This window comes from Mesoplodon densirostris, chromosome 16, assembly GCF_025265405.1.
Source record: "Mesoplodon densirostris isolate mMesDen1 chromosome 16, mMesDen1 primary haplotype, whole genome shotgun sequence".
Taxonomy (NCBI): domain Eukaryota; kingdom Metazoa; phylum Chordata; class Mammalia; order Artiodactyla; family Ziphiidae; genus Mesoplodon; species Mesoplodon densirostris.
The window spans coordinates 11205104-11231673 of record NC_082676.1 but is presented as its reverse complement, the minus strand read 5'-3'; the positions used below and the strand labels follow the sequence as shown (position 1 = coordinate 11231673).

General features: G+C 56.5%; 1 protein-coding gene across 2 annotated transcripts in view; it reads left to right on the top strand.

The window, feature by feature from the left end:
* Positions 1 to 26390, top strand: part of BCAS4 (breast carcinoma amplified sequence 4) — a 61662-nt gene extending 35272 nt beyond the window's left edge. For both annotated transcript variants that reach the window (XM_060120523.1, XM_060120522.1), the window contains one exon: positions 25837 to 26390. In XM_060120523.1, coding sequence (XP_059976506.1) covers positions 25837 to 25959 — 123 coding nt within the window. In that variant the 3' untranslated portion in view covers positions 25960 to 26390. The remainder of the gene's footprint in view (positions 1 to 25836) is intronic.
* The last annotated feature ends 180 nt before the right edge of the window (positions 26391 to 26570 follow it).

Sequence of the window (26570 nt, the reverse complement as noted above, 5' to 3'; positions counted from 1 at the left end):
TCCTTGGTCTCTGTACTTTACAGTCTTTTTCTATAACCTGCACAATTGTCCCTTTGTGGTTGGCACTAGTGTCCTCATTTAGTGGCAGAGGCCAAGGCTTGGAGGGGGAGAGTCGCGCATCCAAGGTCAGTGCCGGGGTTGGAACTCAGGCCCGTGGGGCTGTGAAATGGGGTCCACCGCCCACTCCTGTTGCAGGATCCCATCGGGGTGTGGCCGGGCATGCGGGGACCTGCCTCCTCTCATCTCTACCAGACTCGGGGCCCCCCAGCCCTACCTGCAGTGACTTGTTCCAGGAAATGCGTCCCAGCCAGGGGTGGTGAGTCATTCAGCAACCCCGGCGTGTTGATCTTGGCCCTGGGAGGGCTTTGTGTGGAGCAGGCAATGTAGGCAAGTGTGCGCACATGCGTGTGCAGACCTGAGGGTTTCCAGCGCTGCACCTGCACCCGGGGGGGTGCAAGCTGGAGGGGCCCTTCTAGAATAATGGTTGTCACGGCTTGTACTGGGGCCCTGACCCGGCAGGCACCTCACATCCCACCCTGTGACGTAGGTCTCGTCACCATCCCTATTTTACAGATGAGGAAACTGAGGCACTAAAGGGTCGAAGTGCTTGCCCACCCAGAACGTGGTGGAGCTGGGATTTGAACCTGTGAGACCTGGGCCTGGAGCTGGCACTCTGCACCACTTGGCCCTGCTGCGTCTTTCTGGGCCTGGTTCCGACCACTGGAGCTGCAGTCCGGGGGGTGGGGTCCTTGAAGAGCACCCAGATGGGTCTCTGTTTCCTCCACCTGGAAGAATCCACCAAGCCCGGATTTCACACTGTCTCCAGTCGGTTCCCCTCAGTGCCCACCCGAGGTGGACGCTTCACTGACCGCTGCCCGCACCTGGGTGTCCACACCAGGCCCCCCCCAGCACGGGAAGCCCCTCCGCACAAGCCCAGATTCTGCCTTCTTGCCTCCACCCGCCCTCCTCCGTCTCCGGGACCTGGCGTCGGGCAGAGGCTCTTGCGCGGAGGGGTCCTGTCCCCAGTCCTGTGGAAGCCCCCCCCCCAAAAGGAAATAGGCCACTCACGGCTGCCCCCAGGCCCTCCCAGAGTCAGGGGGATCAGTGGGGACTCCCTCACAGGACCCAGGCAGGAGGCCATCAGCCTTCACCTCTGGTGCCGGGCAGGGACCTTTGGGGGTGTGTTTTCCACCCTCCCTGCTGTTCCATCAGCTGGGACAGGAGTTCCTGGGGAGGGAGAGAGATGGGGAGAAAATTGGTCCGTGTGTTTTCTAACTCTGCCAGCCCCTCCTGCCCTGCTGGCCTCCTTTCTCCCTCCCTCCTCTTCCTCACTTTGCAGCTGTAGTGGGGAGGCCCGGGGAGGGTGTGCAGCGCCGGGGCTAGGGTCTCCCAACACACCAGGAGTGGGGCTGGGAAGCAGTCCACCAGCCCCCCACCCCTCCCCAGCACCAGAGGCCCAGAGCCGCCCCTGCCCACGTGACTTGGTGCTGGCCGAGGCCTGGGCCAGCCCGGGGATGCCAGCCTGAGTGTACCTCCTCGTCACGAGATCCCCCGCAAAGGCCAGGCCTTTGGCCTCTGACTTGAGCTGCCGAAGAAGCGTGCAGTCAGTGCCCAGGCTGGGGTGAGAGCTGGCCTGGCACCCTGGGCCCTTTGCGCCCAGACGTAAAAATGTACATGCTTCCATGCTTCAGTTTTAATGCTAACATACATATTTTCATGGTACAAAGGTCCATATTTCCATGCTGTACTGCAAAAAAGGTTTCAACTATACTTTTACATTGATTTTTAAAATGTTCCAAGATTTTAACTCAGAACTGTACCTCTCTTTCGCTGCGGCATTTTTTTAGCTGTGTGACTGTGGGTAAGTCTCTTAGCCTCTGCAGGCCTCAGACAGCTTAACTGTCAGCTGGCTGACACGGGCTTGACCAAGAAAGGCTCTGCTTGCTAGAAAACTGATTTCAATTTGATGTGAGATGAAGAGGGCCTCCTCCACTAAAGCAGAGGGGAGAAAAAGAAGAAAAAGACTCCAGAACTCTCAGACGGAGGGTTCTGAGAATTGGTGGGTCTGAAAAGCCAGCTTTGCCTTTAAATAACGGTTCAAGACGGACTGCCTAATCCCTCAGCAGTGAGCAGGTATCGGTAGTGGTGACAGAGCCAGCCCTGCAGCGCCAGGCGCTGTTCTCAACCCTCAATACCCCACGGGGGAGGTGCTATTTTTATCCCTGTTTTACAGGTGAGGGAACTGAGGCACAGAGAGGTTTAGTAACTTGCCCAAGGCCACACAGCTGGGCATCAGGATATGGACCCACATTCCTAACTCTGTTGCCTTGGGGGAGAGCTGTGATCTCTTACTTCAGGAAGCATGTATCCAGTGGAAGAATAGAGGCAATGACCAAATCCTAAGAAAATTCAGTAGCTAGTCATTTCTAAAGAGGGCCCTGGCTTGCTCTGAGGGAACCAGGCATGGCCTCCGAGGAAGGGCCGTGTAGGCTGAGACCTGGATGGTGAGTGAGAACAGCCTGAAATCAGAAGAAAGGGCGCACCCAGCAGCGGGGATGCAGGCACCGAGGCTCTGGGGTGGGACTGAGCTTGGTGCCTGAGGAACAGCGGGAAGTCCAGCACGGGGACTGAGCCAGGGGGCTGGAGTGTGGGAGACGAGGTCTGGGCCAGATTGGGTGGGCGGGGTCTCAGGCCACACAGGGGGACTGGACACTATTCTAAGGGCAATGGAAAGCCATGGAAGGGTTCGTAGCAGGGGAGGGACTTGGTACATTTGCTTTGCTTGGGGAATTTCCAGGGCTCATTCTCTACCCTGAGCTAAGGCTGGCATTTGGGGTCAGCAATGTCTTGTTTAGACTTGACCATGAGAGCTGAGCAGGGTGCATGGGTGCCCTTCAAGCCTCAGTGTTCAACAGTTAGGAGTGCGTTTCCTCGGCCTGGAAACATCTCATGCTGTGCCCTGAGTTCACTGGAATCCTCGCCTTGCCGGGTCTCGGGGCCTTTGTCCAACTGGAAGAGAGAAAAGGTGCTCCAGTCAGGGCGCCCAGGTCTCCTGGCCATGTGTCTGGGTCCCAGAGACCCTGCCTGAGGAGGCAGCCCTGTCTCTGCACACAGAGGGCCCCTCACATCTGGAGACGGTTTCAGACATATGTGGAAGCGAAAGTGAGATGGAGGTGGAGCTGTACGAGCCGCAGGCCTTGGAGGGGTGTGGAGACTACGTCAGGTGGCCCCATGTCCCCTCAGTCCAGGCCCGGTCATGGCCAAGTGGCTGCCACAGGTGTTCTGACCACGCCAGGCCCTCTGCTCGGGGCCTGCACCCAGGGGCACAGAAGAGCCGCACTAAGTTGTAGACCGCTGTTTGTTTTCCGCCGAGCCAAAACATCTTGTTCACGAGGTGTCATTTTTTTTTTTTAAATAACGTTATTTATTTATTTATTTATGGCTGCATTGGGTCTTCGTTGCTGCACATGGGCTTTCTCTAGTTGCGGCGAGCGGGGGCTACTCTTTGTTGCAGTGCGTGGGCTTCTCATCACGGTGGAGCACAGGCTCTAGGCGCACGGGCTTCAGTAGTTGCGGCACATGGGCTTCAGTAGTTGTGGCTCGCGGGCTCTAGAACGCAGGCTCAGTAGCTGTGGCGCACGGGCTTAGTTGCTCCGCGGCATGTGGGATCTTCCCGGACCAGGGCTTGAACCCGTGTCCCCTGCCTTGGCAGGCGGATTCTTAACCACTGTGCCACCAGGGAAGTCCCTCGAGGCGTCATTTTGATTAATTTTCCAATGGATAACAGTCAGGTGCTTTCCAAGGAAGGCTCTCTGGCTAATAGCAAAACCACTTGGGCCCAAGTCCTGACACCGCACAGAGCCAGGCTGCCAGGGTGGACTGTGGCCTTGGGGCTGCCCGGCTCACCTGTTCACCCCACACATACCCAGGGGGCGATCTGGTAACATAAATGAGTGTGTCTGCCAAGTGTGAGACAGTAAGGAGCGGTGGGGACTGTGGCGAATTGCAGAGCCCCTGCCTTACCTATAGGAGTGGAGATTTCCAGAAGCAGCCTTGCAGAAATGGGATCAAGAATGGCTAGATTTTTCTATTTTGGGGAGAAAGCTGGGCATGTGGAGTTTTATATGAATCTTCTAATGTCTAAAAGTCAACAACCAATTTTTCTAAATGTTAAACATCTTGGGGAAAAAAAATCTGTTGCGCCTGTGGGTCACACCCAGCACACTCCCCAGCTCTGGATTTTAGGCTGATGGCCTGTATCCCACAGGCCCCACCCCTTCAGAGGCATTTGGGACCAGGGAAGAGTGGAAAGCCCATGGCGTCTTCCTTCACTTTGCACCAGCCCCAGCAGGAGCCCTCGGCTTTTGGGAGCAGCATGACGAACACATCTACTATTGCTGCAACTATGGTAGTTGTATTGAGAGCATTCATGTAGGATTTTCGGTGCCTCGTCTCGACTTCCCGTAACAACCCAGAGGTAAATGATATCATTTGAGAAAGGGACCTGAGGCTCGGAGAGGGCCGTTCACTTGCCCAGGGTCACACAGCATAGGCAACAGAGCCAGAATCTGATCCAGCTTAGACCTCGTTCAGTGTCTCTCCCCCTCTCTGTGATCTTCCTGAGTGCAGGAACCACAACCTAGAAGGTGGAGGTTGCAGCTGGAGGTCCTTGGACCCAGTCTGCCCCACCCACATACGTTCTTTGGCCAGCTTGGCATATGTTTAATATGCATGTGTTTAATTTGAATTAGTTGCCAGCATTTAGAAAAGCGAATTTCACAGAAGAATGTACACCTCTGGCTTTGCTTGAAAAAGCAGAGGTCTCGGCCCCTGAGCAGTGTCCCCGCTGAGCCGCCATCTGGCCCAAGACACCCACTGTCATTACCTGCCTGTGGGCATTTGAGTTTCCTACCCGGGCTAAGCATGCAGTAGGTGTTCAATAAATACTAGTCAATGGATGCTCTGAAGGCTTCCATGGCCCTTGGAAGCCCCCGTCCCCCAGATTTCTCTGGAGGTGGTCCCCAGGCCGTGGAGAGCTGGGATGAGTGTCCATGCCTGCCTCTCTCCGCAGCGGCTTGGGGCCGTGTCCTGGGCTTTCCTGGAGGTAGCTGAGGCTGTGGGCGGAGCTGTCCTGCCCAGGCTTGGCCTGTAGGAGTCGTCAGTGCCAGGCTGGGCGCCTCCTCCCCTCCCCGCTCTGTACCCAACCCCCCCTCCCTGCCCCGCCCCGCCCAGGGAAGGGGAGGCTCTGTCTGGCTGGGGCCGCCTCCCCCTCCCCCTCCCTCTCCTTCTGCCCAATCCCCCTGGAGGGGTGACTCCCGGAAGGAGGCGCAGCCTGGCCGGGGCTTTATCTCAGTGGTGGAGGCCTAGCAAGGCAGCAACACAAAGAAGGCAGAGGAGATTCCATGGCGCCTTCTCCCGGCCCTGCAGCGGCCTCTGCTTCTGCTTATGCCCCCATCATCCCTTGCGGTAAAAATGCAACATGAGCAGATGGCAAATATTAACGCAACAATGGAGGCCGAGTGGTGCTTGGTCCCCAGCCCCCCTGCCAATCCCCCCCCAGACTGGTTCTCAGGGAGTCACTCAGCACTCACACGTTAACAGATTCGTTTGCCTCCAGATATTTGGTGGCACACGTGCAGGGGAGGGACAGAGAGCCCCTGGCAGGCTGGTTTGGGGGTCAGATTTTTTTCTAAGTGTTGCATTTTTGTTAAGATTTTGAGTGGGGAGGAAGTTCCTTACCACAAGGAGGAGTTTTTATTTTGGGGGGGCACTGTTGAGGCCTACGTGGGAGCACCCCAACTTCTCTGGTTGGAGGGGCACAATGCACCATCTCCGAGCACCGCCACTGTCCCCCGTGAGCATCCTCAAACCCAGTCCTGCCATCCCTGGACCTGGTGGACACTGCCTATGGCCTTTGCATATGCTGGTCCCCTGCTCCCTGCCTGGCAATGTTTATTCATTGGTCAAGGCTAAATTGAATGTTACCACCACTGGGAAGCCACCTGGATTCCCCCAGGCAACGTTCCTCCGGACTCCCCAACCCCCTGTTCATTCCACTGTTGGCACAGCACCTCGGGGAGTCATCTGTGTTTTCACCTGTTGCTCCCCAAGACTAAGAGCTTCTCACGGGTAAGGACTGTATTATCTTTGACTTTCTAATAGTGGTTACGACAGTGTTGGTGCCAGCAGCCAGTTTTCTGGGCTCTTCTTTGGGTTGACACAAGCTAGCACTTTACCTGCCCTAGCTTGGTTCATCTTCATGCCCACCTGTTACATAGGTACTGTCAACTTTACAGATGAAGAAACCGAGGCTCAGAGAAGTTAGAACATTTTATCTGAGGTAGGCATTGGCCCCATTTCATTTCAGAGCCCCATACTCTTCATGCCCCAGGGGTCGAACTTCGAACCCTGGGATCAGGTAGGGCCCTGAGTGAGGCCCAGGGGCTGGGTGGGGACTGTGGCCAATGAGAGAGGCAGGTGCCCTCCCCTCCCGCTGGGAACAAAGGCTCAGAGTGGCCTGACCTTGCTCTTTCTTAAGGAAGGGAGGTTGGGGATGCAGGTTTTTATGTGAAATCCGCTGATTTTGAAAACTTGCCTGAGAGCCTCAAAGAAGTCTCCTCAGGGGGCCTGTTGCCCACAGGCCTCCATCTATGTCTTGGCAAAGACCTACGGTAAATTGGTGTCTACTACAGAGTCTGGAGGGTCAATGCCCCTTTACCAAGGGAGAGAGAGAGGGGGCCGATATCACAGCAGCAGGGATTGGCCTGGAGAGCTACAGGCTGTGCTGAGCAGGCAGATGTGAGGGCTACAAGGGCCCAGGGCTGGCCACCAGCTCTCTTCTCGAAAGGGGCTGGTTCTCCCCAGAGGCAGTGCCGGCAGAGGCACTCGGTGGGGCCCTCTCCAAGTACTCTCCATAGGGCATCCTTACTTTCTGAGGATTTGAAATTTCCTCAGTCTTATGTGAAGTGTTGACAAATGCAGCTCCCAATACCCACTTTTCTAACCAGAGCATCACTCTCAAGGTCACCCTTCCTAGAGCGATTCTGCCCTCCCAGGTGCCCATATCATGACACAGGCCTCTCCCCTTTCTCACAGTGCGTAGACCAAACTCCTGCAGCACTTGGAGAGGGCGGAGTTGAGAGCATGGACTGGACTCAAATCAGGGTTTTGTACTCTCGGCACTGTTGACATTTGGGACCAGACCATTCTCTGGGGTGGGGTCTGTCCTGTGCATTGTAGGGTGTTTAGCAGCATCCCTGGTCTCCACCCACTAGATGCCTGTAGCACCATCCCCCTGGTTGCTACAATCAAAAAGGTGTCCAGGGCTTCCCTGGTGGCGCAGTGGTTGAGAGTCCGCCTGCCGATGCAGGGGACGCAGGTTCGTGCCCCGGTCTGGGAAGATCCCACATGCCGTAGAGTGGCTGGGCCCGTGAGCCATGACCGCTGAGCCTGCGCGTCCGGAGCCTGTGCTCCACAACGGGAGAGGCCACAACAGTGAGAGGCCCGCATACCGCAAAAAAAAAAAAAAAAAGGTGTCCAGGAATTACCAAATGTCCCCTGGAGGCCAGGTTGCCCCAAGTTAGGCATCACTGGCCCAGGTGAATGACCGTTGTCAAAACTAGTCAACAGCACGTGGGGCTCATCATAGCCCCGTCTTGGCTTTTGCTTGTGTTCTATGACTATGGAAAATTTCCAGAATAAAACGTTTAAAAATAAATGAAACCATGGGTTCTGGAGCCCAGCGGCCCTGGGTTTGTACCTTGGCAGTGTTGCTTGCTAGCTCCATGGTCTGGAGCCGGGTCCCCGCTTCCCCTCTGTGAAATGGGGCTCACAGGGGTTCAGGCTGAGGGCTTGGACGTGCGTGATTCCCTTTCTATTCGGTGAACTTCTGTCAGGCACCTGCCGTGCCGTGGGCCCTGTTCCAGGTGCCGAGCGAGGCTTGTGGATCACAGAAGGAGGAGCCAGGTGTCCGGAGGATGTCTACACAGCAGTCGCCGTGCTTGAGGGCCCCGGGCTGACCTCAGTGCGCATGACTCAGTCTCTGCTGGCTGCAGTGAGGTGGGCTGCCGTCACTGGCCTCGTTTTATAAAAGACACTGAAGCAGGAAGAGGCACAGTCGCTTGCCCGCAGTGGGCTGGAGGAGGGAAGTGGAGCAGCGAGACGCTCCCCAGCTAATGGCTCAGCACCTGCAGCTCCCAGCATTCGTCCTCGCTGCCCCTGGAATCCGGTGCGCACACAGCTGGCGCTCAGTGCCTATGGCCGCTGGCGTTTGTTTGGTAGAAAGCACCCTTTGGCGGGGCTGACTGTCCCGGCCCCGTACGTTTGTGCAGAGTCACTGCAGATCCCACCAGAGGGCGTTGAATTGGGACAGTTCACTCTCGTTGAGCCACTGTTCCCCCTGGGCCGGCCTCCCCCGCTGCTCCCACCAGGACCATGGCTGTTCTGACCGAGGCGGAGGCTTAGGAGTGGGGCTTCCCAGCAGAGGCCCAGCCCAAGGACATCCCAGGTGATGCTGGGTCTTGAGGGGACAGGCACCCACAGGGTCCCCTCCGAGCCCCACCTCTTCTACTTCCTCCCTACCACGGGCCACGCGTTCATTTGACACCCGGCGGAGGGGCCCGGGCTGTGGTTCCTGCTGTGTGGAGACCTCAGCCCCGTCATCCTCTGTGTCTCATCTGGTCCCATCTTTGACTTGTTCACCTGCCTGTCTCTGCCTCTCTCCCTGTGTCTCTGGGTCTCGGTCTCCTTGTCTCTCTGCTTGTGTCTCTCCTTGTGTCACACACACAATCACAAGCCCTGACTGTACCCCCTGCCCCCAGTCCCTCCCCAGTCCTGCATCTCTCCAGCTCCCCTCAGGGCTCTCACTGGGACCCCCCCTCCTCAGATGGAAAGAGAAAGGCTATGGGCCCGAGTGGGCCACCTCCCTCTGGGGAGTGCAGGGGCAGGCCAGGTCTGGTGTCCTCACTGGACATAAGTGGGTCCACAGTTGTCAGGGGGCTCCAGCATGGACGTGCTTAGTGTGCCGTAGACTCGGTGTGTGGGAACTGTTAGTAATAACGGCTGTGAACTGGGCACCAGAGGATGCAGAAGTGATGAGACTGGTCCCTGCCTGAGGTCTAGGTCATCCCAGAAAGTAAACGCCCAGAGGCGGGCGTTGCAGCAGATAATTATGAGGTGGGCTGCATGCTTCTGACTCCTGTGCACGACAGAAAAGGGGATGAGTGGGACTTCCCCGGTGGTGCAGTGGTTAAGACCTCACGCTTCTACTGCAGGGGACGCAGGTTCGATCCCTGGTTGGGGAACTAGGATCTTGCATGCCGCGGAGTGCACACACACAAAAAAAAGTAAAAAGGGAGAAGAGAGGCCAGGAAAGGGCTGTGGCAGGGGACAGCATGGCCCAGTGTGTGGCACCAGCTCGGCACTGGGTCGCATGGCATTCCTGAACAAGGCAGGGCCGCGCAGAGGACTGGCAGCTCCCGTCAGCGATTGCAGGTTCCGGGTGACGTGATGAGTGGAGGGAGGTGAGTCCCTCCTTAGTGCAGAAACCTGTGTGATGCCTGCAGCTGGAGTTGGGGCATCTGGAGAAAGTGTGATCCCTTTAATGCCTAAGGGGCCTGGGAAGTTCTTGAACTTGGCTCCATTCATGGTCAGCTTTCTGCCGGGAAAATAAACCACATCTCATTAAGCAGTAAATTCATCCAGGTGCCTGTTCCAGCTGATACCATCACAGCTTGTCACGTTGCCAGACGGAATGTCAAGGCCAAAGTTCCCATTACTTGGAGGGTCCTAATAATTAACCTGGGAAATTTAGAGAGGGGGGAATCCTGGCTTTTACATGGAGTAAGAAGCCAGAGCAGGGAGGTGGCTGCTTTAGGGACGGACATCACTGAGCACCTCTTGGGAGGTGCCATGGTTACCTGGGTTGGGGATCTCAGCATTGTGGCCCTGGCACTGCCTCTTCCCCTCCCGTGTCTGGCAGCTCTTTGCTGGCCTGGACCTGGCTCCAGAGGCCACGGACAGTGCCCCCAGGAGTGTGTGTGTTGGGGGGGCATGGGCAGGAGGGGCTCAGATGGCAGCAGTCATTGCTGGGAGAGAACTCAGAGGCCACAGGCCAGGGGGCTGTTCGCAGGGCTGGTTGCCAGCATATTTGTGCCCGGTGTGGCCCCCCGTAATCTGTCACTGGCCAGCAGGCATTATTGAGCATCTTCTGTGAGCCTGGCCATCAGCCTGGATGATGAGCCATGCCTCTTAGGAGTTGAGAGGTGTTCTGGATAATTTTTAAGGCTCCTTGGACTGGCTTCCACAATTGTGATTCAGTTTAAATGTTCATGTTTCGAAGCTGAATGCATTTAATACTAAAAACGCAGTGTTACAAAATTGTACACTTGGGCTGTTCACAAGCTAATGACATCGTTTAAAAGAATTCAGGGGGGGCTTCCCTGGTGGCGCAGTGGTTGAGAGTCCGCCTGCCGATGCAAGGGACACGGGTTCATGCCCTGGTCCGGGAGGATCCCACATGCCGCGGAGCGGCTGGGCCCGTGAGCCATGGCCACTGAGCCTGCACGTCCGGAGCCTGTGCTCCGCAACGGGAGAGGCCACAACAGTGAGAGGCCCGCGTACCGCAAAAAAAAAAAAAGAATTCAGGGGGCCATAATAATAATGAAATTACCCAGCATTCATTGAGCACTTACTGTTTTCTAAGCACTTTGGGTTATTTGGGCAAAACACCCTATGAGGTAGAAACTATTAGCCCTGTTTCCAGGTGAGAAAAATGAGGCACAGAGAGATTAAGTGACCTGGCTAAGGTTACACAGCTAGACAGAGGGACCACTGCCATTTGAGGAATTTGGAAATGGGACATCGTTTACTGTGCTGGAGGAAGGGATCCTCCTCTCAGCACTGGCAGCCCCACGTAGGGCTTTGGAGGGGATGTTAAGATGCAAATCCAAGGTCCTCTGTGACCCCTGTCCTCACGCCCACCCTCATTCCCACAAGCAGCTTAAGCCACTTCGGCGGAAATGGCCAGGCGGTGGGAAGCCGCTGAGGCTTGGCCCCTCGGCCCCTGGAGGCCCCAGAAAGTGAGCTCGGCCTCCACCCCAACCCCTGTTTCTGGTTCTCTTGAGAGCCTGCGGGGCGGGAGTTGGGTGGACAGCGTGGCCCGGCCTGCAGGCTATTGCCCTGGCTTCTCTCCCTCCGTACCTTGGGCTTTTGCTCCCGGAGACCTAGAGAGACCTTGTGCTTGGAGGACAGCCCCGCCCATCCCCCTCTGTACTGCACACATACCGGCCTCTTCCTCCCCCTACGGTCCCCTTAAGTCCTTCTTGGCTGCTCCAGGAGCTGCCACGTGTGCAATCCCAGCCCTTTACCCTTTCCTTCCCCAGCCCTTGGGCCGGGCTTAACTCCTTTGATGCCAAATCTCCACCCACCACCCCTCTTTTCATTCATGTACTCATTCATTCATTCACTCAACAAATACTTATCATCTACCATCTGTATGAGCCCAGTGCTGTTTCAGATCCTCGGAACCCAGGGAGAACAGAGAATGTTCCCGCCCTCCAGCAGCCGATAGTCTAGTGTAATATATAAAGTGTCCCGGGGAGAAAGAAAGGTGAAGGAGGTCAGGGAGAGGTGGGTCTGGGGGCAGGAGGTGGTCAGGGAAGGCTTCATTGAGAAGGTAACATGGAACACGGAGACGAAGTGGCTGGCGCCCTGGGGGAGGTGGGGAGGTGAGTCTACAGGTGTCTTGGGCTGGAAGGGGAGTGGTGAGGCCTGGCGGGCGGCGTGTTGGAGCTGGAGGTGCAGGTCGCGGGGAGTGGATGGAGCAGGTCGTGGGGCCCGTGCAAGGACTCGGCCCTGGAGGGTTTTGAAATGTGGAGGAAGATGCTGGCAGTGCAAGGGTGGAGGTTGGGAGGTTGCAGCTGCTGGGATGGTCCAGAGGGAGATAGATGCTGGTGGCCTGGACTAGGGACCAGGGTGGAGGTGGGGAAACGCGTGTGTGTCTTTAATTGAAATTCTTTACTGAGGCAATTATAGATTCACAGGCAGCTATAAGAAATAATACAGAGACGGTGCCCTCGTACGCTTTGCCCAGTTTTCCCCAATGGTAACATTTTGCAAAACCGTGGTACAACGTCACAAACCTGATATCAACCTGGATACGATGTGTTGCTCATACCGGGATGTCCCCAGTTTTACCTGGACTCACTTGTGTGCGTTTTAAGTTCTATACAGTTGTATGTGTTCTGTACAGTTTTATTTTATTCAGGCTCCTGTCTCCTGACTCTGGACTGTCCCAACCCCACAGGGATTTCTCAGGCCCTCTTGTGACTGCCTTCACCCTTCCTCCCTCAGCCCTCGCCCAACCCCTGGCAGCCACGAACCTGTCCTCCATTTCTAAAATTTCGCTATTTCCAAAATGTTCTATAAATGGAATCATACAGCATGTAACCTTTTGGGATTGGCTTTTCTCACTCAGCGTAATTTCCCGGAGATTCATCCAAGTTGCCTTGTGAATCGAGTCCGTCTGGATGCCTTTGCAGGTGGAGTCAGGGTTGGAGTGTGGGGTTCAGGGCTGGAGGTACCCAGCATGGAGCCCGAGGCCTTAGCTCTGAGGCTGAATGGGATCACCCAGGGAGGTGAAGTGAGCACTTACCGATTAAGCGTCTGCTGTGTACCAGGTGCTGTTCTAGACGCAGGGGATGCAGCCATGACTGAGAGATGGGAAGAGGTGCCTGCGGGGCTGCCAGACTGATGCAGGGCTGGAGGCCTGGGCTGGATGAGATGGGTGGTGCGCACCTCAGGATCTCTCTCCCTCTTTTCTCGCTTCGCAGCCAGGGAAGGTGGGGACCCCGATGAGGCCAAGAGCTCCTCCCTGGGGTGGAGGGTGCAGACGAGAGGTTTCCAGGAGTCCCGCGTAAAGTGAGAAAAGAGCAAAGTGTTGCCCCTCAGGCCAGATGGAGTCCATTCAACAGAGACTGACCTGTCTTCTGAGACGGCCTTTATCCTTTCAGAAGATTGTTATTTCTTTGACACAGGGATGGGGTTTAAGGCGGGGTGAGGGTGGGGAGTCTTTCTGTGTCCCTGCGTGCACACTGACAGGGTTCGGGGCTGGAGAGGCCCTGAGCCGGTGGACCGACTCCCCAGCTCCCAACACAGTCCGCTCCCCGCGCCCTGGTCCCCACTGCTGCCGCCGCCTCCTGGCTGCCTCACTTTTCTGTGAGGGCTACTCATCACTTCCCTCTCCTTTCCTCTCTTATTTCCTCATTTTCCCTCTCTCCTCCATCTTTTTCCTCCTTTTCATCTATTTCCCCTCTTTCTGAATCCCCGCCCTTATCTGGTTTCCACATCTCTCTCGATTTCAGTTCTCTCTCTTTTATATTTTTCTCTCTTGGGTTTTGTTTGTTGGTCGTTTGTTTCTGCCTCTACCTCCCTTTGTCTGTGTCTCCTTCTCCCGCTCTAATTACCTTCATCTCTGTTTCCACCGAGCTCTCTCTGTCTCTCCCTCTTTTCCTTTCTCTCGCTCTCAAACATTATTTCCCAGACTCTGGAAACCATCCCTTTCCACGCTCAGGGGGCCCAATGGATGAAACATCCTGGTCCGACCAGGACAGCGCATGAGGTGAGTTCCTGTGAAGGGGCTTCATGAGATCAGTGCCCGGGCCCCTGGGGCTGCAGAGATGGGACTGGTGCAGTGACGGTAACCATCCGAGGCTCTCAGGCCACCCGGTGGCAAAGGACGGGCTGGGGCTGAGACCAGGCTGGAGCTCTGAGGGCACCGGTGTCTGAGTCAAGGGTGGACTGGGAAGGGCTCCTGAGGCCACCCAGATGCCCGGAGCGGGAGAGAAGGGGTCCAGGTGGCAGTTCGGGCGTTGCCTCAGAAGCAGGTTCTTGCAGTCCTGGGTGAAGAGTCTTTCTGGGCAGGGGCGAGAGGTGGGCCCGTGGGCGGCTTCTGAACGCCTGCTGGTCCCGGTGGACGCCTCTGGTTTTGCCCTGTTGGCTTGTTTATTTAATGGAGAACAGCTGCCCCCGTTTGGGATGCCGACAGAATGGTCGATTGTGTCTGTGTTTGCTTTCTGCTTCCCAGAGCTAATTGGTGCTATTTCTAACATTCTTTTGTGGAGTCAACCACCTTCGAGGTCAGCCAACAAAACCTTGAGGATTCTATTGATGACCAGCATCAGAGTGAGAAATGTACGGCTCTGGTGTGACAGTCGCCAGCTGCTGCGCCCTGGCCAGCTGTTGGTGTGGGCTCACGGACGTGTACGTGGAGAATCTCCGTTTGACAGGGAGGCCACTCGGCTGAGCATGCCGCTGGGTATGGGCAGCTGGTTTGTTGACCTGGCCTGGAAAAGGACCTTCCTTTCCCTGTTCTAAGCCAAGAGTATGACAGTCCCAGCTGCAGCCAAATCCATCCACGGCTGTCCCCCCAAACTCTACCATTGATCCCGCGGCCACCCTTTGCCCCATGATGTTTTCTCAGCCAGGAGCGCTAGCTCCACGCTGTGCACAGAGCTGATCCTGAGTGACCTTTCTGAGGATGGAGAACACCGTTCCCAGTTTGGAATCCACCTCTGTCACCACGACCCACTACAGAATTGGCAGGTGCAGCGCAAAATGAAAATCTGGGGCCCCTTTGTCAGAACTTACTAAGAATTTCAAGACGGTGACAGCAGAGCATCAGACCAAGCCATGAGGCTGGGCCTGCCTGTCACTTGCAAGCGTCATGCTTTGCGTGGATCTTAAGCTTGCTGCGTCTTAGTCTCCACATCTGTAAAATGGGATTTACAGTCCTATCCTCTGCACAGGATTGTCATGAACAGTGACTGAGATAATGTAAGGTTTAGCTGCCATTATTATTATTATTATCAGTGACATTAGTATTATTATTTAATAGCTCATTATCTGTGTTGTTCCCTGCAGTGCTTCACATATGCTGCCGTGGATGAGTTTTATTTTCTTATTTACTTATTATTTTTTTAAAAATATTTATTTATTTATTTCGTTGCATGGGGTCTTAGCTGTGGCTCCAGGGCTCCTTTGTTGCAGCACGGGGGCTCCTTCATTGCGGCACGGGGGCTCCTTAGTTGCAGCTCATGGAATGCATGCGGAATCTAGTTCCCTGACCAGGGATCCAACCCAGGCCCCCTGCATTGGGAGCATGGAGTCTTATCCACTGCACCACCAGAGAAGTCCCTATTTATTTATTTTCAAATGACCTTTTATTTTGAATAATTTTAGATTTGCAGAAAACTTGTAAAGACAGTACTACTGAGGGCTTCCGTGCCCCCCTCACTCCGTCTCCCATTTCCTGTCATCTCGCGTCACCTCAGAGAGCTGTCAAGACCAAGACCCCACGTTGGTCCAGTACCATTCTCTGAACACCAGGCTTTGGATGTTACCAGATTTTTCTTCCTCGTCTGTTTTCTGTTCCAGGCTCCCCTCCAGGGCAGTGCATTGCTTTTACTGTGTGCTTTATTGATTTATTTAGGCCACGCCACACGGCGTACGGGATCTTAGCTCCCTGACCAGGGATCGAACCTGTGCCCTTGCAGTGGAAGCACAGAGTTCTAACCACTGGACCGCCAGGGAAGTCCCCTATGTGCTTTTTATTTATTTATCTATTTTTAATGATTATTTATTTAGGCTGCGTCGGGTCTCTGTCGCGGCACACGGGATCTTCATTGCGGCTTGTGTGCGGGATCCAGTTCCCTGACCAGGGATCGAACCCGGGCCCCCTGCATTGGGAGCGCGCAGTCTCACCCACTGGACCACCAGGGAAGCCCCTATGTGTGCTCTATTTTTAATGTGGGTCACAGACCTGGCCAGGGTGGGGTCACCAGCCTTGAGCCACCCCGAGACTCCAGAATGGGTCCGACCAGGCGTCCTCAGCTGGAGGCGTGATTGTCATCATTGGTCTCAGGCTCCGGGGCCCTGACTTGGCAAAAGGCCAACCCCCAGGCCCTTCCTGCTCTGCCTGGGGTGGTGAGAAGATTCATCCATTTCCCGTTGCCTGAGTGTCTCCTGTGCGCCAGGCTCCAGCTGCTGCTGGGGCCGTGGCCCTAACGACTGGCTTGGTGCCCGTCCCGATGGAGCTCGGCCTGGTGGGGAGCCGGGTGGTAACCGAGGAGAAAGGTAAACAGGCTAGGCTCCACAGTGCTGCCGTGAAGGAGGGAAGGTGACACAGATGAAACTGGGCGTCCCTTAGGAGAGTCTGAAGGAAGGAAGGAACCAGCAGAGGAAGACCTTGTGGAAAGGCCTTGAGGGGACAGCAGGTGCAAAGGTCTCCCGTCAAGCAGACCCTGGTGAGATCCAGGAGCAGAAAGAAGGCCCCAGGCTGGAGGGCTGTGAGTGATGGGAGGTGACAGTCGGAGTTTGGAGAATCACGCTGGATCATGTGGATCTGGGGTCAAACCCCCCAGCTCCAAGGTGGCAGACAGCTGGCAGACAGGTGGCCACAGCGATGTGGCCGGCGGGCCGCATAGGCGAGAGCACGCATCTCCTGGAAAGGAGGGGCCACTGCTCGGCGCCGGCTGCCTGTCACTGTCCAGTGGCCCAGAGCTTGAGATTTTTTTTTTTTTTTTTGCGGTACGCGGGCCTCTCCCTGTTGTGGCCTCTCCCATTGCGGAGCAAAAGGCTCCGGACGCGCAGGCTCAGTGGCCATGGCTCACGGTCCCAGCCGCTCCGCAGCATGTGGGATCTCCCCGGACCGGGGCACGAACCCGTGACACCTGCATCGGCAGGCGGACTCTCAACCACTGCGCCACCAGGGAAGCCCAGCTTGAGATTTTTTTAAAGGGAAGGTTGAAATCCTTTTTTTAAAGAGAGATGGCATTTCATTCAAAAGTATGAGAACACCAGCAACCAAACAGACAACAGTACTAGTAAACTTAGCCCAGTGGAAGCCAAGCAGGACACACCTGAGGACTGCTCACGCGTTGGGGACCACGGTGGCAGGGCCTGAAGGCCTCGTTGAGGAGCTGGATTTTATTCTAACTACAGTGCGGGACTTACTGGAGGATCAGACTTGTTTTTTAAGACGGCCCCTCGGGCTGCCATGTGGAGAATGGGTTGGGAGACGGGATGGCAGTGGCGATGGGAGAGGGATTGGGGAAGAATTAGCAGAGGGGATTGAGGATGGGCTGGCTGTGTCATGGGAAGTTGGGTGGCCCCCAGCTTTCCGGTTTGGGCAACCTGGGTTGACTGAGGTTCCGGTTAGTGGGTGGACCCACAGTGAGTCAACTGACCACTGAAAGCCTCAGTTTGCTCGTCTGTAAAGAGCCTCTGTGATCTTCAGATTTGAGTCTCTGGAATGTAGCAGGTGCCCAACATACATATAAGTGCATGGTAATTAGACAGTTACACTCAGTGGCCGGGTGATGAGGAGCAAAGCCCAGGTCAGACACCTCCCTCCTCCAGGAGATGGTGCTGGGAGGGCAGAGGGCCCGGGGCGGTGGGCAGAGGGGCCGAGGTTGGAGAGATCAGACTCCAGGTCAGAGACCTAGTTCTGGAGGGGGCTGTGCCATGACTCCGCCTACCTGGTGTCCTGTCTTTCCTCCTAGACCCCATATGAGTTTGAATTTAGTAGCCAGTATCTTGGCAGAACTTCTGGGGCTCCTTCTCTGCTGGTTTCCGTGTTAAAGCTTTTCCTCCAGCTAAAAGCCGAATCCACGGGGACCTGGAAGCCGTCTAGGGCTGCTGCCGGGGTCAGCACCGCCTCTAACAAGATTACACTAGCTTGTCCCTGCTGCTGGGGTCCCCCTGGGTAGGGGCTGCCCCATCTGGGAGCCCCCAGCCCTGTTCCTGTCCCCAGGGCTGCAGCTGCCTCCTGCTGCCAACAGCAGCCGAGGTGACCGGGATGGCAGAGGCAGGGGCAGGAGGGCTGATGGGAGGGGCAGGACGGCAGCTCCCGTGCAGCCACCGTGAGGCCGGCCAGCCCAGCCCTACGGGCAGGAGCGGACTCGCAGGGCTGCTTAAGAGAAATGGGAGAGGCTCTGCTCCCAGCTCTCAGGGTGGAAGCCTGGGGGCCCTGGAGCAGACACAGACATGGCAGGCAGGACGGGCAGGCGTGGTCTGAGGCGCAGAGAGCCTGTGAGGGGGGCCAAGGAGGGAGGCCGGGACCCGCGGTGAGGGCGTGCGGGCTGGCTGTGGTGGGGGCCGGTGCCAGGAGCTCAGAGGAGCCCACTTGACTCCGTGTGGCCCTGGGCACGCGGCCTACGCTGTCCCCTCCGAGCCAGCTGTCCCCTCCACAAAACGGCCCCATTACCATACCTGCCTCCGGGGCCCTGGAGTGCCCTGGAGGGGACCTCGGGTATAGGGCAGCAGCCGCTGGTCTCGGCAGCGGCCCAGGCTGGCCGTCCCCACCCCAGGGGGCCTGGGCCACGGATGGGGAGCATCCAGCTCCTCGACAGCCCCACGGTGACGTGAGCCTGGAGCCGCTGCCAGCTCAGATGCCCGCGGGGCTCGGCAGGTCCTGCGGACAAGTGAGTCAGGCCTGGCGGGGACAGTGGGAAGCCTGACAGCACATGCCCAGTGGAGAGGGGCCAGCCGGACGCACCCCGCAGGAATATGGGCCCAGTGTGGCCAGGTAGCTACATTGTTCAAGAGAAACAGGAACTTGATGTTTATTTTTTTTTTTGCGGTACGCGGGCCTCTCACTGTTGTGGCCTCTCCCGTTGCGGAGCACAGGCTCCGGACGTGCAGGCTCAGTGGCCACGGCTCACGGGTCCAGCCGCTCCGCGGCATTTGGGATCTTCCCGGACCGGGGCACGAACCCATGTCCCCTGCATCGGCAGGCGGACTCTCAACCACTGCGCCACCAGGGAAGCCCCAATAGAATTTTTTATTTTAGAATTAGAGACAAGTTGCTATGATAATACAGAGAGTTCCCATATGTCCCTCACACAGTTTTCCATATTGTTAACATCTTGTTTTACTGTGGTACATTGTCACAGCTAAAGGACCCACCTCGATACATGGCTATTAACTGACCTCCGCAGTTTATTCGGATTGCACTAGTTTTCCCCTAATGTCCTTTTCTGTTCCCTGTTATATTTAGTCGTCACGTCTCCTTAGCCACCTCTGGTTTATGACGGCTTCTCAGACTCTCCTTGTTTTTGATGACCTTGACAGTTTAGAGGATTATTGGTTAGGTATTTTGTACACTGTCCCTCAATTAGAGCTGATCTGATGTTTTTCTCGTGGTTAGACTGGGGTTATGGGTTTGGGGGAGGAAGACCACAGAGATGAAGTGCCCTTCTCATCACATCAGATCCAGGGGACATGCTGTCAACATGACGTAGACCTGATGATGTTGACCATGACCCTCTGGCCGAGGCAGTGTTTGCCAGGTGTCTCCACCAGGCTGTTACTCCCGCCTCCACCCCCGCCTCCCTACTCTACTTTATGGAAACAAGTCACCACGCGCAGTGCCCACCCAAGGGGAGTGGAGCTCCTGGAGGGGGCAATGCATACGTCAATTATTTGGAATTCCATTTTACCTTTTGGAACTATTGTGAGATCTACAGGTTCTCACTTTTTTGGTGATCATTCCATTTCATCATGCAGACAACCTGGGCTGAGTCCTGGCTCCACCCCTTTACTACCTGTGCCACCTTGGGCAACTTGCTATTAACTGGAGTGATGGTGAGAGTAATAGCATGTGTCCATCGGGCTGTGTTCTGCGGCATAACAGAAACCTGACTAAAGTGGTTTAACCAAATAGGGTTTGTGTTTTTCCCTCATGTGACAAGAAGTCCTGAGTGGCCAGTTGATTCTCCTGGCTACTGCCCTACTGTCCTCAGCCAGTGGCTTTTGTCCTCATGGTCCCAAAGTGGGTGCAGCACCTCCAGCATCACGGCTGTGCTCCAGTCAGGACTCCATGAAGTCGACGGTATTATCCTCATTTTACAGAGAGGAAAGTGAGGCTCCAGAGGAAGAGAAACCTCTGCCTTGAAGGAGTGCTGTGAGGGTTAGAGATAATGTGTGTAACTTGGGCCACAGGAAATGTAGTTGTTGTTTTCCCAGTAGGATGGGCCTCTCCCAAGTCCTCTGGGGCTGGAGATGCCTGGTAACCTGGGGGATGAGGGTGAGTCTCTGGCTACTTGAGCTTCTACCCATGGTCAGCCTGAGGCCTCAGCCTCCCAGAGGATGACCCACACTTTGGAACCTCAGAACCTGGCCCACACGTGGGACAGCGGTATGGCCTTTCTTTTGAGGTGGAGGATGCTTAGTGAGCCAGGACAGGCTGGAGTTGTAGTGATGACCCAAGAGCAGCCAACCAAATAATACTCCGGCCTGGGGACAGTCAGCAAGGTGGGCCTGGTCCTAAATCCTGCAGCCTATGTCCAGTGACTTATCACTTAGTGCCCACTTGCATGGGAGATACAGAGATGGGTTTGTCATTCCTGTTCTATTTAGGAAGATAGATTTAATTCTGGGGCAAACTGAAAAAACCAAGTCTGGCCTGCCCCTATCTTTGTAAATCAAGTTTTATTGGCACGCAGCCATGCCATTACTTTACACGTTGCCTATGGCTGCGTTGGTGCTGGGAGGGCAGAGCTGAGTAGCTGTGACAGAGACTATGGGGCTTGCAAATATTTACCATCTGGCCCTTTGCAGAACAAGTGTGCTGACCCCGGCCTGAACAGAAAGCAGTCCAGGGAGATTGGGATTGACATAGATACACTAATATGTATAAAACAGATAACTAATAAGAACCTGCTGTATAAAAATAAATAAGTAAAATTAAAAAAAAAAAAAAAAAGAAAGCAGCCCAGGATCGGGAATATGCAGCTGGGGCTTCCAAGAGGGAGGTACGAGGCAGGCTAGGACTCACGAGGGGCCGTGCGGGATTTCTGGGGGCAGGGGTGGGCAGATGGCACAGGCCCTGAGGTGGGTGGGCAGACAGTGATCCGACTGGGGGGCTTCAGAGGAGAGGCCCTGAAGCCAGGCTGGCCCGAGGCTCCCCCTTGCCACGTGCTTCAACAGCCATCTGGGGGCTTTGTCAGGAAAGGAGCTGCTCGGTGGTGCAGGCAGCCCAGAGGGCCAACCCCGAGGCATCCACCACCGGAAGCCGCAGGTTCCAGAAAGGTGACGTGGCCCCGTGGGCCCTGGGGCCCACAGGGGAGCACCCGCAGCTCCTCTGCCCAGCCACCGGGAGCTTCCAGATCATCTGATTTTCCAAGCGTAGCTAGCTGGCAGTCTGGTTTTCCTGAGAAATCTCCTGACGTTTTACATGTTTGCGGTTAATTCCAGTTTTTAAAAATCATGCAGCCGACCAAGCACACACATGCATCTGGTGTGTGGGCTGCAGGTTTGGGAACTCGGGGGTCCGGGGTGGAAGTGAGGAAGATGTGGGAGGCTGTGTAGACCCAGGAGAGCACGCCAGGCCCAGCGCCCCAGCTCCAGAGGCCCTCCTCCAGCCGGGAGCTCGGGCTGGTGGAGTGTGTGGGGGACTGGGAGGGAGGGCAGCCGAGCCCTGGACCTGTGGTGTCAGGTTTCTGTGCTTCCCATCCTGTCCCCGCTGGTGGAACCTTCCTGCCTGCAGGCGAGGGTGGGAGCCTGGAGCAAGCGCCAGGGAGTTGGACAGTTCTCCTGGCTTACCTGGCCGCCCCTGGAGAAGAATCTCAGTACCAGCTGCAGGTGAGGGGGGGAAGGGGGAGCTCTCTGAAGTGCCTTCTGAGATTCTCCAGGATTTGGGTTCGAGGCAGGAGCCCAGCAGGGCAATGGGCAGGGGCTGGACCTGGAGCCGAAGAGGCCCGAGTGGACCCCGGCTCTGTGTTTCCCTGGCCCCTGTGACCTCTGAGATGGGGCCACTCCTCCTGTCACAGGTCATCCTCAGAATCCAAGAGAAAATGGGTGTGAAAGGGCTGGGTTTCCTTGGCGTCGATTGGGGCCTGGCCTCCAGCGTGTGGTCCTGCTCAGCCTGACAACATCTGGGGCCTCTGGCTGTTTTTAGCCTCACACGCCAGCCCTCACCTGCTGATTCTGCCCCTGGTTTCCGAGCACTTGTCCACACTACTGTGGATTTATTCTTTGCTTTAGGCAGGAGGCTTGGTTGCAAGTGACAAGAGCCCAGGTCACCTTGGCTTAAGCAAAGAAGAGAATCCCGTGGTCTGAACAGGAAAGGTCCCAAGGTGACACTAACCTCAGGCAAAATTCGATTCAGGTGCTCAAATGACACCGTCAGGACTCTGTGTTGCTTCCCCTCCCAACTCGGCTTCCTTGTGTTGGCTTCACTCTCAGGCAGGCCCCTCAGTGTGTCAGAAGTGACTGTCAGGCTCACGGCGCGTCCTCACTGGGACCTGGGAAGCGGGGACGGGGGCAGGAAGCAGGCCTGTGCCAAGAGCCAGAGTCCCAAGGCTGCTCCGCATTGGGTGAGCTGGGGTCACCTGCTCACTCCTGGACCAATCACGGCCCAGGTGGGTCAGGCCTCCTCTTGCTCATCCTTCAGCTGTGGAGGTGGGCAGAGCAGCTCCGCTGGGGAGCTAGCAGCAGCGATTCCGCAAGACGGCCAAGATGCTGATACCAGGATGGGACGTGGAGGCTGCACAGGCCGAAATAACGTCCCACGCCCTTCCAGTGCCCACCCACTCTCCAAGAGCAGCATTCGGGGCTGAAGCGGCCACATTCGGAGCCCCCTGGCTCAGCTCAGGGCCCCCGTTCCTGGCTGACTGCAGGCCCAGATCTCCAATGAGCTGTGAGTCACTTTCCCACAGATTTTCCACGTGCCCCAAGATGTTGGCAGGGGCTTGGTCCGGGGCCAGCATAGAGCTGCACCGGCCTCTGCGGCCTTCCTCGCCACCGTCGCGGCTGGGGGCCCCTTTGAAAAGGGAAGCAAGCTTGTTCGGAATGGCTCATTCTCCTGGGCCCCTGTGGGGTCCTGGTGAGCACGCGCAGCCGCTGTCTAAGAATCCACGGTGCCGCCTGGCTGGGCGCTGGCGGAAGGCTCACCTCCCCCCGTGTCCCCCTTCTCCTTGCTTTCTGAGTGCAGGAAGGACGTTTCCACTCCATCACCAGCAAAGAGGCCACCGCTGCTTGCATTAGATCTCGCGGGAACTCAAGATACGATTATATCTAAAGCTGCTAAGGAGTCTCTTAGGATTGCTTCTCCTTGGTTCCTTCATAATTATATTGATTTCCTCCTTTTTTGGAAGCCCGGCTCCTTCAGGGAGGAGGCAGGAGCCCCATCCCTGTTGGCAGAACCATTTGAGGAAGAACAGGGAGTCCAGAGGCCCAGGATCTCCAGGAGAGGGACACCAGCTCTGGCCCGGCCTGGCCACTCGCCCTTGGGGCCCATGTGGCCTTGCCTGGGTCCTGAGATCAGGAGAGAAAGGAACCTGTCTTTTTCAGGATCACCAAGTGCACTTTGGCCCCCAAGCCATGTGCCAGGACAAGGGAGCTGGTCTTTGAACTGTCATTACTTGAATGTTGCATTTTCTAGATACTCCAACGGCCAGTTCTCAGGAGGAACTGGGAGGATATTCTAAAACGATGGCTTATCCACAGGCTGCATCCCTCAGGCTGTGAGATGCATCTTGGGGTTCGTTTCCCCCTTGTGTTTTGGTCACAGCGCTGTCGGAGGACTCAGGTCCAGCCCACAGGGGTGGGTGGCAGCCGCGGGAAGGTGCTGGGAGAAGGGGGGACAAATGTGTCCCAAGTGTCCCCCAAGCGGGCTGAGCCAAGAGTGGCTGACCCGGGGTTGACTGGTTGAATGTTCCCTGTGCCCTTTTGTGAGGCAGACCCTTGGCCAAGGTGACTTGTTCGTCCTGGCTTTCCAGATGTGACTCAGGGAGGTAAGCGGTCCCCAGACACCTGAGTGCGGTCCACCTTATCTGAAGCCCTTTGGTGGTTTCCTTCTGCAGCAGAGAGAGGGCTGGGGGGTGGGGTAGTTCAGGGCTTCGGGGCTCAGACATTAGAATCTGTTCACTCTCACCCCAAATCCAGCCACTCTCACCTTTAAGGGATGCCTACCTGCAACAGCTTCCACTCTGGTCCTGTTTCCCCTACAGTTTAGTCTCTGCTCTTTCTAAAACACTTATCTCACACACACACACACACACACACACACACACACTCTCTCTCTCTCTCTCTCTCTCTCTCTCTCTCTCTCTCTCTCTCTCTTTCCCTCCCTCTCCCTCTCCCCCTCTCCCTCTCCCTCTCCCTCTCCCTCTCCCTCTCCCTGGTCTCTTAGGATAAAGTTCTTAGCTCAGCCTCCAGGAGCCCACATCATCTGGCCCTGCTTTGCAGCAGCATCCCTGTCTACACTCTGACCCGGCCCGACTCCAGACTGAGCTGCTTCAGTGCCCACGGCCCAGCACACCACTCAGCACTGTGCACAGGGCATCCGCAGCCTGGACCACTGCACCTCCCGCTACCCCTCCACGCAGCCCCTCCGGCCGGGGGGTTGGGGTCCTGGGTGCTTAGCCTCCGAATACCTCCTGATCCCTCCAGGATGAGATGTGGCCTCTTCTGGGTTCCAAGGGCCTTGGTGCCTCATCGCACGTTGGTGGTGTTTTCCTATTGGTTCCTTCATCTCCAGATAGACAGGGAACCCCATGATGGCTGGGGATGCGTCTAGTTCACAGCTGTGCCCTCGGCCGGCCCTGGGCATTCAATGAGGTAGTGGTTGAGAGGACAGATGCTCGGACAGGTGGGAGGTGGGTAAGGCACCTCCCGGGGCGTGGTCTCCCCCAACCACCCACGAAGGGGGGATGGTCACGGTGTCACCGTGGGGAACAAGCATGGGGGTGGGTAAGTACACACCCAGTGCAGCGCAGAGCTCGTGGACGGGCTGGGCTTTGGGGGAGCTGTTATTAACTACGGGCTGGAGCCACACACCTGTGCGCTGGCACTTTGACTGCAGCTGAAGGCTGGGGCAGAGCTTGCTCTGGGCTGAGCTGACGGACGTGGCCTGGAGATCAAAGAGGAGACGGAGCTGCGGGGGGAGGGCGGAAGGGTGGTGAGAGGGACCCCGGGGGAGACGTGCAGAGCCCTCCTCCCCCTGCACCCCCGGAGGCCCACACTCCTGCCCATCTCCCTGCTGGTCCGCCCCGGAGCAGGTCACAGTTATTGGGATCGGCCCCAGCTCTACATGAGAATCACCTGAGAGCTTTGAAATACCCCGATGCCCAGGCCACACCCCAGACCAACAACATCAGACTCTGGGGACGGAGCCTGGGCATAAGCATTCCATAACTCTCCCAGGAGGTTCCCTGTGCAGTCACATTTGAGCAGCACTGTTTGAGGCGGTCCTCTGTAAAACTGGTTTGACCTTGAGATGCCTGGGTAACCCGCAGGGTTACTAGAGCTTGGGGAGGGTTGCTTGATGCAAAATCTCCCCTCCCTAACCTCCCTGCAACAAAAATCCACACCAGAAATAAGTAAGCACTTCTTAAAATGGTTCAATTAAGAAAAAAAAGTAACACACGCACATGGCCCAGCCTTCAGGCCGCACAGATGGGTGCACGTGCAAAGAAGCATCGGCCCGACCCCAGCTTTCCCAGGGCCTGGCCCACGGCGCTGTCTCGGCTCGCGGCCCTTCCTGGCACGCGGTGGCATGAGGTACACCTGGCTTTCTCGGTCATCCCTCCTCAGAGCCCGGTTCTCTCTAATACTGCGGAGGGCTCCGTGGACACGGACCAGCCCTGCCAACCGAGCTCCCCATCAGGTTTCAAATGGGCCGGCTTTGGCTGTCACAGGCAGTGTCACCAAAGAATCATGGAGTCTTTGGTCACCTGGGCTGTTCTCCCTGCAGGATGAACTGCAACTGGAGTGCTTGGGTCTCAGAACAAGTGGCTTCACGAGGCTGATGGGGCACCTGGTTTTCTGTCATTCCAGAAGCTGTGGACGCCGCCGGCCCCGACCTTCGAGCTGCCCGCATTGTACAGAACCGAGGACTATTTTCCTGTGGACGCCGGGGAGGCAACGCGCCGAGCCCCCAGCTGCCAAAGGCGTCTGTGAGCCCTGCGGTCCTGCCGTCAGGGACATCGGGAAGTGAAATCTGTGTGCCGCGCAGATTGTTTTTTGTTTTGTTTTGTTTTATTGTTGTGGATGCGTTTTCTGAATTTTCCCCCTTGTTTCACGTGGGCCCACAGGGTTTGGAGAAGCATTTAGAACCCACAGGTGGGCAGTGCCTCAGAGTTGAGCTGGAGAAGGCCTTCTCCACCGGCGTTTGTCCTGCCTGGTGTTCTGGGCAAGATGGTCACCCAGGGGGATGGGTTGTGGGGCCTTGGATTTCCCTTTGCCTTGGAAGGGCTTTGCACAGGGGTTGTGAGGGGCTCGTGCAGTGCCCCCCGGGTGCGTGGCTCCAAGTCCATGCGTGTCGGCCGGTTTGTGTGAACCCCAGTGCCCACTGGCCCTGTGAACCGTCTCAATAAACGTGTCCAGGTCGCCTGGGTGTAAATGTTTCCTTGATGGGTGCTCCTGCCACTGGCGCAAGCCTGATCCTCAGAATCTGCTTATTATGAAGCCCCTCGCCTGAGGGGAGGGTGCAGCTCTGGCCTTCAGATTCCCAGCAGAATGCAGAGATCCTTCAGATTCCCTGGAGCCCTCCAAGGCGTGCTTGCTTTAAT